This window comes from Penaeus vannamei, chromosome 9 (assembly GCF_042767895.1).
Source record: "Penaeus vannamei isolate JL-2024 chromosome 9, ASM4276789v1, whole genome shotgun sequence".
NCBI classification, from domain to species: domain Eukaryota; kingdom Metazoa; phylum Arthropoda; class Malacostraca; order Decapoda; family Penaeidae; genus Penaeus; species Penaeus vannamei.
The window spans coordinates 5,151,158-5,163,657 of record NC_091557.1 but is presented as its reverse complement, the minus strand read 5'-3'; the positions used below and the strand labels follow the sequence as shown (position 1 = coordinate 5,163,657).

The 12,500-nt window shown below is 40.5% G+C and overlaps 2 protein-coding genes across 19 annotated transcripts in view; one reads left to right on the top strand and one right to left on the bottom strand.

Moving 5' to 3' along the window:
• The window catches only part of ArfGAP3 (ADP-ribosylation factor GTPase activating protein 3), a 34,283-nt gene extending 27,990 nt beyond the window's left edge, over positions 1-6,293 (bottom strand). For all 16 annotated transcript variants that reach the window (XM_027369149.2, XM_027369147.2, XM_070125182.1 and 13 more), the window contains exons 1-3: positions 6,135-6,293; positions 3,872-4,063; positions 2,889-3,020 (exon numbers count right to left, since the gene is read on the bottom strand). In XM_027369149.2, the coding sequence (XP_027224950.1) occupies positions 2,889-3,020; positions 3,872-4,063; positions 6,135-6,209 (399 nt within the window). In that variant the 5' untranslated portion in view covers positions 6,210-6,293. The remainder of the gene's footprint in view (positions 1-2,888; positions 3,021-3,871; positions 4,064-6,134) is intronic.
• Positions 6,294-8,005: 1,712 nt separating this feature from the next.
• The window catches only part of LOC113817149 (uncharacterized), a 7,123-nt gene continuing 2,628 nt past the window's right edge, over positions 8,006-12,500 (top strand). Inside the window, exon 1 of one of the 3 annotated variants that reach the window (XM_070125179.1) lies at positions 8,006-8,132. The gene's annotated coding sequence lies outside the window, so the exon portion shown is untranslated. Of the gene's footprint in view, positions 8,133-8,324; positions 8,448-8,683; positions 8,857-12,500 lie in introns of those variants that run through there. The other 2 variants (XM_070125180.1, XM_027369145.2) reach the window with 2 other exon arrangements.

The window sequence follows — 12,500 nt, the reverse complement described above, 5'->3', positions numbered from 1 at the left end:
TGGCAATACATGAGCCGGTTACCATCTTTTTAAATCTGGTTGTAATGCCAAAACTGAGGAACAGAATGAGTAATAATGGAAAGCATGAACAAATGTCCATCATGGGCCCTTAACCGATTCTGACAGGGATGGCATGTAAGTACTTGCCAAGCCCACTCTAAGTTATGTTTCTTAACTGTCTTTACATACAGATGGCTCCAGAAGTACTTAGTCACCAATGAGCTAATTACCAGTACTACTTATCTAAGCTGTTTACCCTTTGTGCAGATTTTTGGAAATATTTTTAATAACATTATAATACATATAAAGTCATAAAAATAACAGCACTGATATTGATTGCATTACTTTTTTTTAATCACTCAAAAAACATTCAGTTAAGGTCCCAAGGTCTACTAATTGACTCCTTGGTGGCTAAGCACAATTCACAAAACAATACTACAGTTAACACTAAATTTTCTTGGTAGAATTGGGTTAATTTACATTTGGCTTTGGTGCTACTTTTTGTGCTATCTTCTAAGACATCATCACCAATACATGAATATATGGGAAGAAAAAAAATAGAGAGAGAAAAAAAATATCAAATATGAACACACAGCACAATGCAAGCTATGCTACATTAATGAGACATTTTTCTATCTTATTTTTCTCTTTTTTTTGATACTAAGTAACAATGTCAAAATTCTGAAATGCAGTTAGAACTACTTGAAATCCCACCCAATATAATACATTTCTATAATGAATCTACAAAAATTAATAAACCGTCAGTTTTCACACACGTTACAAGGAGCCAGTAATACTAACCCTAAATGCTTCCCTCTCACTCAGATATACCTATTGTTTATATTTATAAAACTACTCAAAATTTTCTTATGATTCATCTTTATGGAAATGCATCAAAAGCTAGACCTATAACTTTCAAAAGCAAAGATTTTTAAAGGAAATTCGCATTATCATAATAAAAGTATTAGCGCAGTCAAAATCTTAGCTCTATAAGCAAAAGATTAGTGGGTGAAGCACAATATACCAAGCTGTTTAACTTCTCCTAAAGGTTTACTTTGTGCCCATGAAACTTTCTATGCTAACAAACCTTTCAAAATTCATCAGTTGAAACAACCTTTGTTCTTTTTGGCTTTAAGACCATTCAAAGAATCTATTCTTAATTAAACATTCTAAATCACTTTGGTAGTAAAAGCTTCAAAATAAGGAATGAATAATCTACAATTGCTATTCCGAACACAGCATTCACAAAGCAGTAACTGGGCTTAAACGTATAATCCCTCTACTCTCGATATCTGCACACAGCTTTCAAAGAAAACTGAATAACATGTCATTCTGTTATCTCACAAACCTATATTCATTGTGCACAAGGCATGACTTTCAAGTCTACAGGGTAAGGATTAGAAGGGAAAGGGAAAGGGAAAGGGAAAGGGAAAGGAAAGGGATGTGATGTACTGAAATGAGACGAGATGAGATAAGATGAGGTGAGGTGAGGTGAGGTGAGGTGAGGTGAGGTGAGGTGAGGTGAGGTGAGGTGATGAGATGAGAGATAAGAGATGAGATGAGAAAGAATAGAGATGAGTTGAGATGTGATTGGTTGTAATGTGAAGAGATGAGATGTGATGTGATGAAAAGAGATGAGATGTGGTGTGGAGAGACATATGATGTGATGAGATGTGGTTTGGGGTGGTGACATAGTGTGATCTGGAGGTAAGAGAAGGGGAAGGGGAAGGGAAAGGGAAAAGGGAAGGGGAAGGGAAAGGGAAAAGGGAAGGGAAAGGAAGGGAAGGAAAGGAAAGGGAAAGGAAAAGAGGATAGGGGGAAAGGAAGTTGAAGGTAAAGAGAAGAGGAGGGAAGGAAAAGGAAAGGAAGCAGAAAGGGAAAGAGAAGGAAGGAAAGGGGGGGAGAGGGAAAGAGGGAGAGGGAAAGGAAGGAAAGGGAAAAAGGTTGAAAGCAGAAAGGGAAAGGTAGAAAGTGGAAAGTGGAAAAGGAAAGGAAGAAACGGAAAAGGGAGATGGGAGAAAGGAAAGGGAAAGGGAGATGGGAGATGGGAGATGGGAGAAGGGAGAGGGAGAGGGAAAGGGAAAAGGGAAAGGAAGGAAGGAAAAAGGAAAGGGAAAAGGGAAATGGGAGAAGGAAAAGGAAGAAGAGAAAGGTAGGAAAAGAAAATAGAAGGAATTGAAAGGAAAGGGAAAGGAAAAGGAAAAAAAGGAAAGGAAAGAAAGGAAAGGAAAGGGAAAAGGGAGAAGGCAAAGGAAAGGGAGAAGGGAAAGGGAAAAGGGAAAGGAAGGAAAGGGAAAGGGGAAAGGGAGAAGGAAAAGGGAAAAGGAGAAGGGGACTAGAAGGGAAAGGAGACAAGGAGATAGGGAAGGGAAGGGGGGAAAGAGAGAAGGCCAGAAGAAGAGATGGGGAGTGGAAGGGCAGGGAGACAAAAGGGAGAGCAAAAGGGTTAGGGAAGACTACTACAAACTTCCGTCTGGCTTCCTACATTTGATTTTTTCTGAAATTTACTACGTGTATTAAGCATATATTTCTTTCTTTTCTGCTGTCAATATTACCAATTAATTTTACCATTACTTAAATAGATCACTAGATGGTAATACTGATAAAACTACATACACATTTTGAGCGACGGTCCTCATCTTTTCCTAATTTTTCGATCCTTTAAGATACTCCACCCTAATACACTTTCCATGCACTTCATTAAACACATCATCATCACTTCCTAATTGCCATACAACCTTCCTTTCAGTCTCCCTACCCCTTTTCTACAGCGAGGGCAAAATCTGCGGTGTTTAATTTCTAAAAAATCTATGGAATCCTTCATGATCAACCACATGCATTATCAGATGAGGGGTTTCTCACTAAAAGAGCATTGTGCTACGTCTTACCCTTGTGCCGTGGATTTTCATGGCTTGTCTGGCCATCTGAGCGAGCTTCTCTCTGTACAGCTGGGCCGCACGGGAGTTGTATTTTTGCTGGGCGTCTTTTGTGGTACAGTTGTGTTGGTTGAAGTAGGTTCTCTGTGGATGATCAACACAAAGTTAGAATAAAACCAAGTTAACCCAGTAACGACGGGTGTCCCACGTATGAGACACCTGGAGAAAAAATAAATAAATAAATAAATAAATAAATATAATAAATAAAAAAAAAAATAATAATAATAATAATAATAATAAATAAATAGCCGGGCGTCATGCCAGTGTGACACTGTATCAGGGCTCGTGCTCCGATGCAGCAGTGGGCTGTGGCCAGCGCATGGGCAGAGTCCGGGCCAGCCCCGCACGCCAATTTATCACCCGGAATTTTTATTTTCCACTTCAATATATACCGGCGGTAATGGGTTAATAAATGAATGTTTTTTTTTTTCTGCATTCTTTTATGATTATAAATTTAAAACAATATAATAAAGAATGTGTATGGATCTTAATGAGGTGAATCATATTAATCATAAAATAACTCCCTAAATAATCGTAATTCTTATTATTAATAACCATTCACATTTATACTTATGAAACACAATAAAACAATATCCATCTGTATAACATTCATGCCTAATACATTGTTTTTCCAGCCCTAAGAAAAAAGGTGTAATACCCATCTGTAAACATTTAACAATCATAAAAAAAATTCTACTCTAATAATGCAGTGGGTTCTTTACAGACTAAGTACACAACTCACGTCAGAAAGTTTATTCATTAATCTAAGTTGCCCTGAATGGCTGTGCCCTTTGGGCACCGCCCGAGGGGAGAGCTGATGCGGGGCTCTGCCCCCTAACTTCACCTACCATCCATGTCTGCAAATTTTTTCTTGTATCGACAACTGCAATTTTTAGTGTCTCAATAAAGATTAACCAAAATACAAATAAACATACCGCATTGGAGTTGCCTCCAAGCTGCATACTTCGCAGCTGGATCCATGTCCAGTTGGTGTCTAGTTGTGTAGATCTAACGAAAGTCAAATGCACCCCTAAGCTGCGGTGCACTGCTGAGCAATCAATACAAATAAACACTCCATATGTTACGGTTGCCCATGTTGGGTTCTTTGCATCACAATCAAAGCATGTCTGAAAGAGAGATTAAAGGAATCTGTTGAGACTGATACAAAACATCAAAATCATAAAAATCTATAAGCTAAAAAAAAAAAGAATCTTTTTAAAGAATGATAACAAATATCCAGCCAAACAAATATTTCAAAGTATAAATAAATGAAACTAAACACCCTCAGCTCTAAATATCTAAATACTTCAAACTATGAATCTTTATGTAGTGGATAAAAAGCTTTGATACTAAATGTCATATACTTTCCTTAATAAACATACAAAACTACAAAAAAATAAGAAACCCCAATACATCATAAAATTGAAAATGGAGAAATAATTAACATGTTCCCTCTCAGACTCTACATCAATATTTCATATCCTAATGTTATAACCGTAATTATTTACAGCATAGATGAACACCCCAAAGACTAAGTACCTAACTCCACATCAAAAAAGGTATTCACGAAGCTAAGTTGCCGTGACTGGGCCTGCCCGAGGGTAGGGTTAATGGGGGGGCTCTGCCTCTATCTCTTTCTGCAATCTTTTTCCTTTATTTGTGGCATTACCATTCATGTCTGCATATTATTCCTTGTACTGACAACTATAACTTTTTGTCTTATGAAGGAATATCATTTTCAAATTGCCTAGTCTTAGTGCCTCCATATCATAAAGATTAACCGTCTTTAACTATTATGCTTCCCTCTACTGTCCCATTTCTCATGCCACTTGCACACATTACCATATCTAAAGCTTTAAACTTTCTTTATCTAATTACATTTTAAAAAATCTTTCAAATTACAAGCACTAACTTGGTACATGTCTCTCACAACCTGAGAAAAAGCAATGAAAGGAAAAAGTTCAGAAAATTTATTGGGAGGTTATCACATTAATATCTACTGTTGCACAAATTTAAGGGGGCCATCAGGCTCTAGAACAAAATTTGTCAATTATGATATGATTTTCGCAATTTTTTAATATGTTACATATACACATATACCGTGATTTACACCAGTAGCTTTCATATAATTTGGATAACAACCATGTATTTAGCAGAAATACTACATCACGAGATTGCCAAAACATACTAGATAACAGGAATTTTATTTCAATTTATCAATTATTTTTGAAGATATTTATTAAAAATTCAGCACGACGGACCCCTTAATCACTTTCGTATTCACATGTATATAAATCTTCATTTCTCTTCCAAACATTCTCATTCATCAGTGTTTGGTTATTTCACAGTGTATTTTTGTTAATGTATATCTTATCTGACTCTTAAGCATAATAACATATATGGAATGTCATTCCATTATCAGTATCATTCCAACATCCTTATGGGAGGGATTATCACCCTTGTGGTGAGTTCTGGAGCTAACATATCCCTGATAAGCAATATATCCAAATCAAAATTAATACTATATTCATTCTATTACATTAACATACATGAAACATTCAGAAACTTTTCTGTGAAGGATGTTATACACAAAACAAAATTCTAAGATTATGACATTTTTATCTATCTTTCGGATTCCTCTTAATAAACACTTAAAGCAATTTATGTCAATTTATTTGAGAAAAACAACAAACAAAACATACTCAAGTTTTCCTATAACATTCTTCCAACAAAAGTTATTTGATAAATGTCCCTTTATACCTACAACCCTTATAAAATACAACTTATAACTCGGTAATTATAAAATGAAAAGTCTTCCCACGAAACCTGGACAATTCAAAATAAAATTACGATACTTCACGCCGAGAAAAAATGACAAACTTTATCGAAAATGACAATCGAGAAATCTGGAATTCTCACACTTACACGTCATTTGCTGTTGGATTTTGAGAACAACAGATAGCCAAAGAAACAATTATCACCAAAGACACACCGATCACAAATCATCCGAAATGATACCCGTACTCTGTAAATAAGGAATCCGGGGAAATTACATCGCTTTTGAACACCTCAGACAAGACCAGGGACTCGCAAAAGAGACCATCATGACACCCTGTTCTCGGCCATCAAAACCATCCCCTTCCTTCCCACGCCCTCCAATCCTCCTCCATTATCCCCGACACCCTTCCCCACCATCACCTTATTCGTGGGGATGGCTCGGAGTCGCTTAAAAACGCCCTCGATATCTTGTTTGCTGGGACTTTCCTCTGCCATCTTGACTGACGTGTTGTTTTCGAGGTGTTTACGTCAGCGAGACCTAGTTCCTCCGGCGGCTCATAGAGGGCAGCACTCAAGACTCTGCGCCCCCCTCCCCCTCCTTACCTTTTCTCCTCCTCCTCCTTCTCCTCCTCCCTACCTACCTATGATCTACCTATGATTTCGCCTATCCCCGCCCTTCCCCTCCCTACCTATGATTTGCCTTTCCCCGCCTTTGCCTTTCCCCATCTCGTTCGCTTCCCCTCCCTACCTATGATTTCCCTTTCAACGCCCTTGCCTTCCCCCACCATCTCTCCCCTTCCCTTCCATATCTATGATTTCCCCTTCTCTTCCCTCCCCCTCCCTGCTTATGATTTCCCCTTCCCCGCCTTTGCCCTCCCCAACCTTCTCTTCCCTTTCCCCTCCCTACCTATGATTTCCCCTACCCCACCTTTGCCTCTCCCCACCTTCTCTTCCCTCCTCCTCCCTACCTATGATTTCCCTTTCAACGCCCTTGCCTTCACCCACCATCTCTCCCCTTCCCTTCCATATCTATGATTTCCCCTTCTCTTCCCTCCCCCTCCCTACCTATGATTTCCCCTGCCCCGCCGTTGCCTTTCCCCACCTTCTCTTTCCTTCCCCTCCCTACCTATGATTTCCCCTTCCCCACCCTTGCCCTTCCCCCCCATATCTATGATTTCCCCTTCACTTCCCTCCCCCTCCCTGCTTATGATTTCCCCTTCCCCGCCCTTGCCCTCCCCCAACATCTCTCCCGTTCCCCTCCATATCTATGATTTCCCCTTCTCTTCCCACCCCCTCCCTACCTATGATTTCCCCTTCCCCGGTCTTGCCCTCCCCCACCTTCTCTTCCTCCTCCTCTCTACTTATGATTTCCCTTTCCCCGCCCTTGCACTCCCCCAACATCTCTCCCGTTCCCCTCCCTACCTATGATTTCCCCTTCCCCGCCTTTGCCCTCCCCCACCCATCCCCTGTCCCCCACCTTCCCCCCTCCCCTCCCTACCTATGATTTCCCCTTCTCCGCCTTTGCCCTCCCGCACACATCCCCTGTCCCCCACCTTCCCTTCCCCTCCCTACCTATGATTTCCCCTTCCCCGCCTTTGCCCTCCCCCACACATCCCTTGTACCCCACCTTCCCTCCCCCTCCCTACCTATGATTTCCCCTTCCCCGCCTTTGCCCTCCCCCACACATCCACTGTCCCCCACCTTCCCCCCTCCCCTCCTTACCTATGATTTCCTCTTCCCCGCCTTTACCCTCTCCCTACCTTCTCTTCCTTCCCCCTCCCTTGCCTCGCCCTAGCCCTCCCCTATGCGTCTCCTACTCTCCCTCACCTTCCTTTCCCTCCCCCTTCCAACCTATGCCCTCCCCTATCACGCCATGGCTCCCCCCACCCGTCTCTTACCTTCCCCCGCCCTCCTTCCCCTCCCTCTCCCCACGTATGCCCTCCACCACCCGTCCCCTGCCCTCCCACACCTTCAGAACGTGTGTGAAATACATTATGAATGGCATTAATAAATCTTATGGTTAGCTTTATGGATATGGATGGGTTTCGGGGTTGATGTCCGTTGTATATATTACCGATTTGATATGGAAAGGGGGTAGCGTTTAGGAGTAAATCTGAGCAGTTAAAGATTATTATCATCATAAATAATGATGATGATGATGATGATGACGATGATGATGACGATGATGATGACGATGATGATGATGGTGATTGATGTGATGATGATAACGATGATGATTATTATTATCATTATTATCATTAATGCTATTATTATTATTATTATATTATCTACTACGATCGATAAACTTTACAGAATAGATTTCATGCACTTGCATAATCCGCACTTTGTAGGCAACTCGACGCCTTCAAACTTGACAATTATAATGGCTGTACGCTATACTTTTACACATACTAAAAGGTGAATATATCGTCTTTGTATATTATTAATTTTTATGGAGTCATGTGATGTTTGTAATCTCACGTGCAAGGTCTATATAAGTACTTTATGGACCTTGCTCACTTGTAGGTCTATTCACAAATACATTCACACTTCTACGATTGCTCTATTAACGTGAATAACAAAAAAAGTAGAATTGATAATATATCAGTGAAAAACGGTAATAGAAGTGGAGATACTGACACTGATACTGATTAACTGTAATTAAATTTCAAAGAGTTTGATGTTGCTTCGGCATTTATGGTACAAAGGATCTCACCACGTGCATTGCAGAAGGTACATTAGTTTGAGACAAAACTTTATTAGAACCGTTTTTTAGGCATTTCTGTGATTCTCTTGCAGGTAACAAGGGTGCTGTGCGTTTTGAACACACACAATTGTTTTAAATACCAATTCTTGCATGACAGTGCCATGTGTAACAGCAATTAATTATATTTTTGTGATATCAGAATATTTTTTGTTGATTTCATCAGGTTTTGTTGATTACATCACGTTTATCGAACAATGTTGAAAATGTCAATTAGAAAAACGTAAAAAAGTAAATCAAAATGCTTAGGTGGGGCAGCATATGGTCCGCAGGCTTTATGGAGTGAATTATTCATGTGTCACAGCTTCGTGTGCGTCAGAAGGCTTAAGTTTTTCATAGATAGTCACAGCCCAAGACATTCTGATTTTGGAAACAAAGGTGGGCTTCTTATGGAATATGACTTTGAGCTTTTGTTATTTACATATTTATATTTTATGATAAGGTGGGCTTCTTATGGAATATGACTTTGAGCTTTTGTTATTTACATATTTATATTTTATGATTATTATCTTGCTCATAGTGAAATCAATGATGAGTTGTCACATCAAATACAATTTACGAGTACATGTAAGATTAAGAAACATTAACAGCTATTTTCAAAGCCTAATTTATATGCTGTGTGATGGGCAGTTTTTTAAAATGAGGAACTCAAGCAGATAGGTCTTGTAATTCTCTTTTAAAGAAGCCATTTTCATGTAAAAAGGAAGTTTTATCCTCTGTGGTATAGTATAGGGGGCACCTTTCTAGGGGGGCTTCCAAACGAGCTATACAAACACTGCTAAGTGGAAACTTTCTTAACATATTCTATTTTGTGGAGTTGCTAAAGGGAAGAGAATTAGGGCTTAGTCCCAGGTTGACCCACTTCAGTTGTGCATCAACTCGTTTAATTCACATGCTGTCTGACAGTGATGTGTCCCGTTCATTTCTCAGCAGGCCTACATCACATAATTTTCTTTCAGGACTTGGACGATTGGTAATCATTCAACCACGACATGTGAGGCTTTGAATAAGACATGGACATTTCCACTAATTATTTCATAATCAAGATTTATAGAAGTTATGCTCCAACAAAAAAGTATTGTTGGAAGCTTACTCATTTAAGTCATGCATTGGCATAAATTGCTGAATCTTTTTAGCCATTTTGCAGAATAATGGGTCACAATATCCATGTGGCATCAGAACGACCATGCAATAAGTCAGGCTTGCCAACAGGATCTGGGGTAGGAGTGGGTAGAGGGGGACCCTGAGACAATTTTGCCCTTCCTTCCAGGGCGTAAAGTAGGCCGATGTTGGTCATTCTCAGCTTATGGTGACTCAAGGAAGGTTTAGCGAGTTACATGGTCGTACTTGGAATGAAAATTGACTTAGTTTATTCAGTGTTCAGGAGACTCACAGGAAAGTGTTGGGAATGTTTCAAGCATGTTCTTCATGTTGATTCAAAGACATTTTTCTGGCCTTCAGTGATCACTTCCATGCAACTTAAAGAGGTGAAATCCAGTTCTATTCACTGTCGTTCAAATTATACCCCTTTTACCAATTTTGATTATCTATTTTTATGTGAGGACCTCATATATATATATATATATATATATATATATATATAGAGAGAGAGAGAGAGAGAGAGAGAGAGAGAGAGAGAGAGAGAGAGAGAGAGAGAGAGAGAGTGAGAGGAACTTTGGAATGCATTGTCCTGTCATTTAGATGACCTCAACTCTTTTCAAAATACCTGCATTTTCCTGAGTTTTGTTACAACAGATGATACTGTTACTCGCATGAATACTCTGGTTCATAGGCAACCTCAGTTCTTCAGTATCTGAATGGCCATTGGTAAACTGCATGATGCCATCAGCTATGAAAAACCTGTTTCATTTTGGTCTCACCATCCCCTTCCTCTTGCTTTGTCATCCCCACCCATTCCTCCCAAATCTTCTGCTTGAATATATTACCATTTCATCTTTTCATTACTAGTACCATTACTATTATTATTATTATTGTTATTTGTTTCTTATTGTTGTTTTTATTATTGATGTTACTGTTATTGTTATTATTGTTGTTGTTGTTGTTGTTGTTATTATTATTATTATTTTCATTATCATCATCATCGCCATTGTCTTCATCATCATCATCATCATCATCACCAACATCATTATCATCATTGTTCATTTTGCTGTTACTATCTTGATAATAAGTATCAATATCAGTAATAGCATAATTATTTGCATTATTGCAAAATGAAAATAATACCAGTAATAAGAAGATTAATATGATGGTGACAAAAATGCAGTATTAACGTATTACTGATTAATACGATTGTTACAATCATTGTTCATATTTTATAATTATTGTTGTTATCATTGTTCTTTTTGTTAATCATGTTGTTCTAGTTATCAGTAGTAGTAGTAGTAGTAGTATTTCTTATAGTTATGACTAAAATAATGATAAGTATTATATGTATTATAATGATAATGATAACCTTTTTTCTTCTTTTTTTAAGGATATTAATGTGATTTAACATTATATGATAATGGTATAATGATGGATATGACCTCAAAATGATCTACACCAACCCCTCCCTCTCCTCTCTTATCTCTCTGTCTGCTCTTTTCTCCTTTCCCATGTCCCCTTTTCTTCTCTCTCTTTTATTTTGGTGTTTTGAGTTAGCTGAGAGAGAGGGGGGGGAGACTTGGATTCCCCCAAGGACCTCCATCGTCTAAAATTATTTGGTTGATTATTTATTTTGCAAGAATTCATGATGGGAATGTCAGAAATCATTCACAACCTTGAAACTGAGACCAACCTTGGAGGACTCTTCTTCGGCTCTTGCCCCCCCCCCCCCCCCCCCCTCTCTCTCTCTCTCTCTCTCTCTCTCTCTCTCTCTCTCTCTCTCTCTCTCTCTCTCTCTCTCTCTCTCTCTCTCCTCTCTCTCTCTCTCTCTCTCTCTCTCTCCCCCCCCCTCCCCCTCCCCCTCCCCTCTCCCTCTCTCCCTCTCCCTCTCCCTCTCCTCCCTCTCTCTCTCTCTCTCTCTCTCTCTCTCTCTCTCTCTCTCTTCTCTCTCTCTCTCTCTCTCTCTCTCTCTCTCTCTCTCTCTCTCTCTCTCTCTCTCTCTCTCTCTCTCTCTCTCTCTCTCTCTCTCTCTCTCTCTCTCTCTCTCTCTCTTCCTCTCTTCCTCCTTCTTCTCTCTCTCTTCTCTCTCTTCCTTTCCCCTCTCCCTCTCTTCTCCTCTTCCTCTCCTCCTCCTCCTCCTCCTCCTCTTCCTCTTCCTCTTCCTCCTCCTCCTCCTCCTCTTCCTCTCCTCCTTCCTCCTCTTTCCCTCTCCTTCTCCTCCTCCTCCTCTCCTTCTCCTCCTCCTCCCTCTTCCTCTCCTCCTCCTCCTCTCCTCTCCTCCTCCTCCTATTTCTCCTCCTTCTTCTCCTCTTCCTCTTCCACTTCCTCCTCCTCTTCCTCTTTTCCCTCTTCCTCCTCCTCCCTCTCTTCTTCCTCACCCTCTCCTCCTCCTCCTCTTCCTCTTCCTCCTCCTTTTTCCTCTCCTCTTCCTCTCCTCCTCCTCTCCTCTCCTCTCCACCTCCTCTCCTCTCCTCCTCCTCCCATCTCTCCTCATCCTCTCCTCCTCTCTCCTCCTCCTCTCCTCTCCACCTCCTCCCCTCTCTCTTCCTCTCCTCCTCCTCTCCTCCTCCCCTTCCTCTCCTCCTTCTCTCCTCTTCTTCCTCCTCCTCTTCCTCTCTTCCTCCTCTCTCTTCCTCTCCCTCCTCCTCTTCCTCTTCTCCTCCTCTTCCTCTCTTCCTTTGCCATCCTCCTCTTCCTCTCCTCCTTCTCTATCCTCCTCTTCCTTTCCTACCCTCCTCATCCTCCTCTTCCTCTCTTCATTTCCTATCCTCCTCTTCCTCTCTTCCTTCCCCATCCTCCTCTTCCTCTCCTCCTCTTCCTTCTCCTCCTCCTTCTCCTACTCCCTCCTCCTCCTCCTCTTCCTCTACTACTCTTCTCTCCTCCTCCTCTTCCTTTCCTCCTCTTCTTCCTTCTTCTTC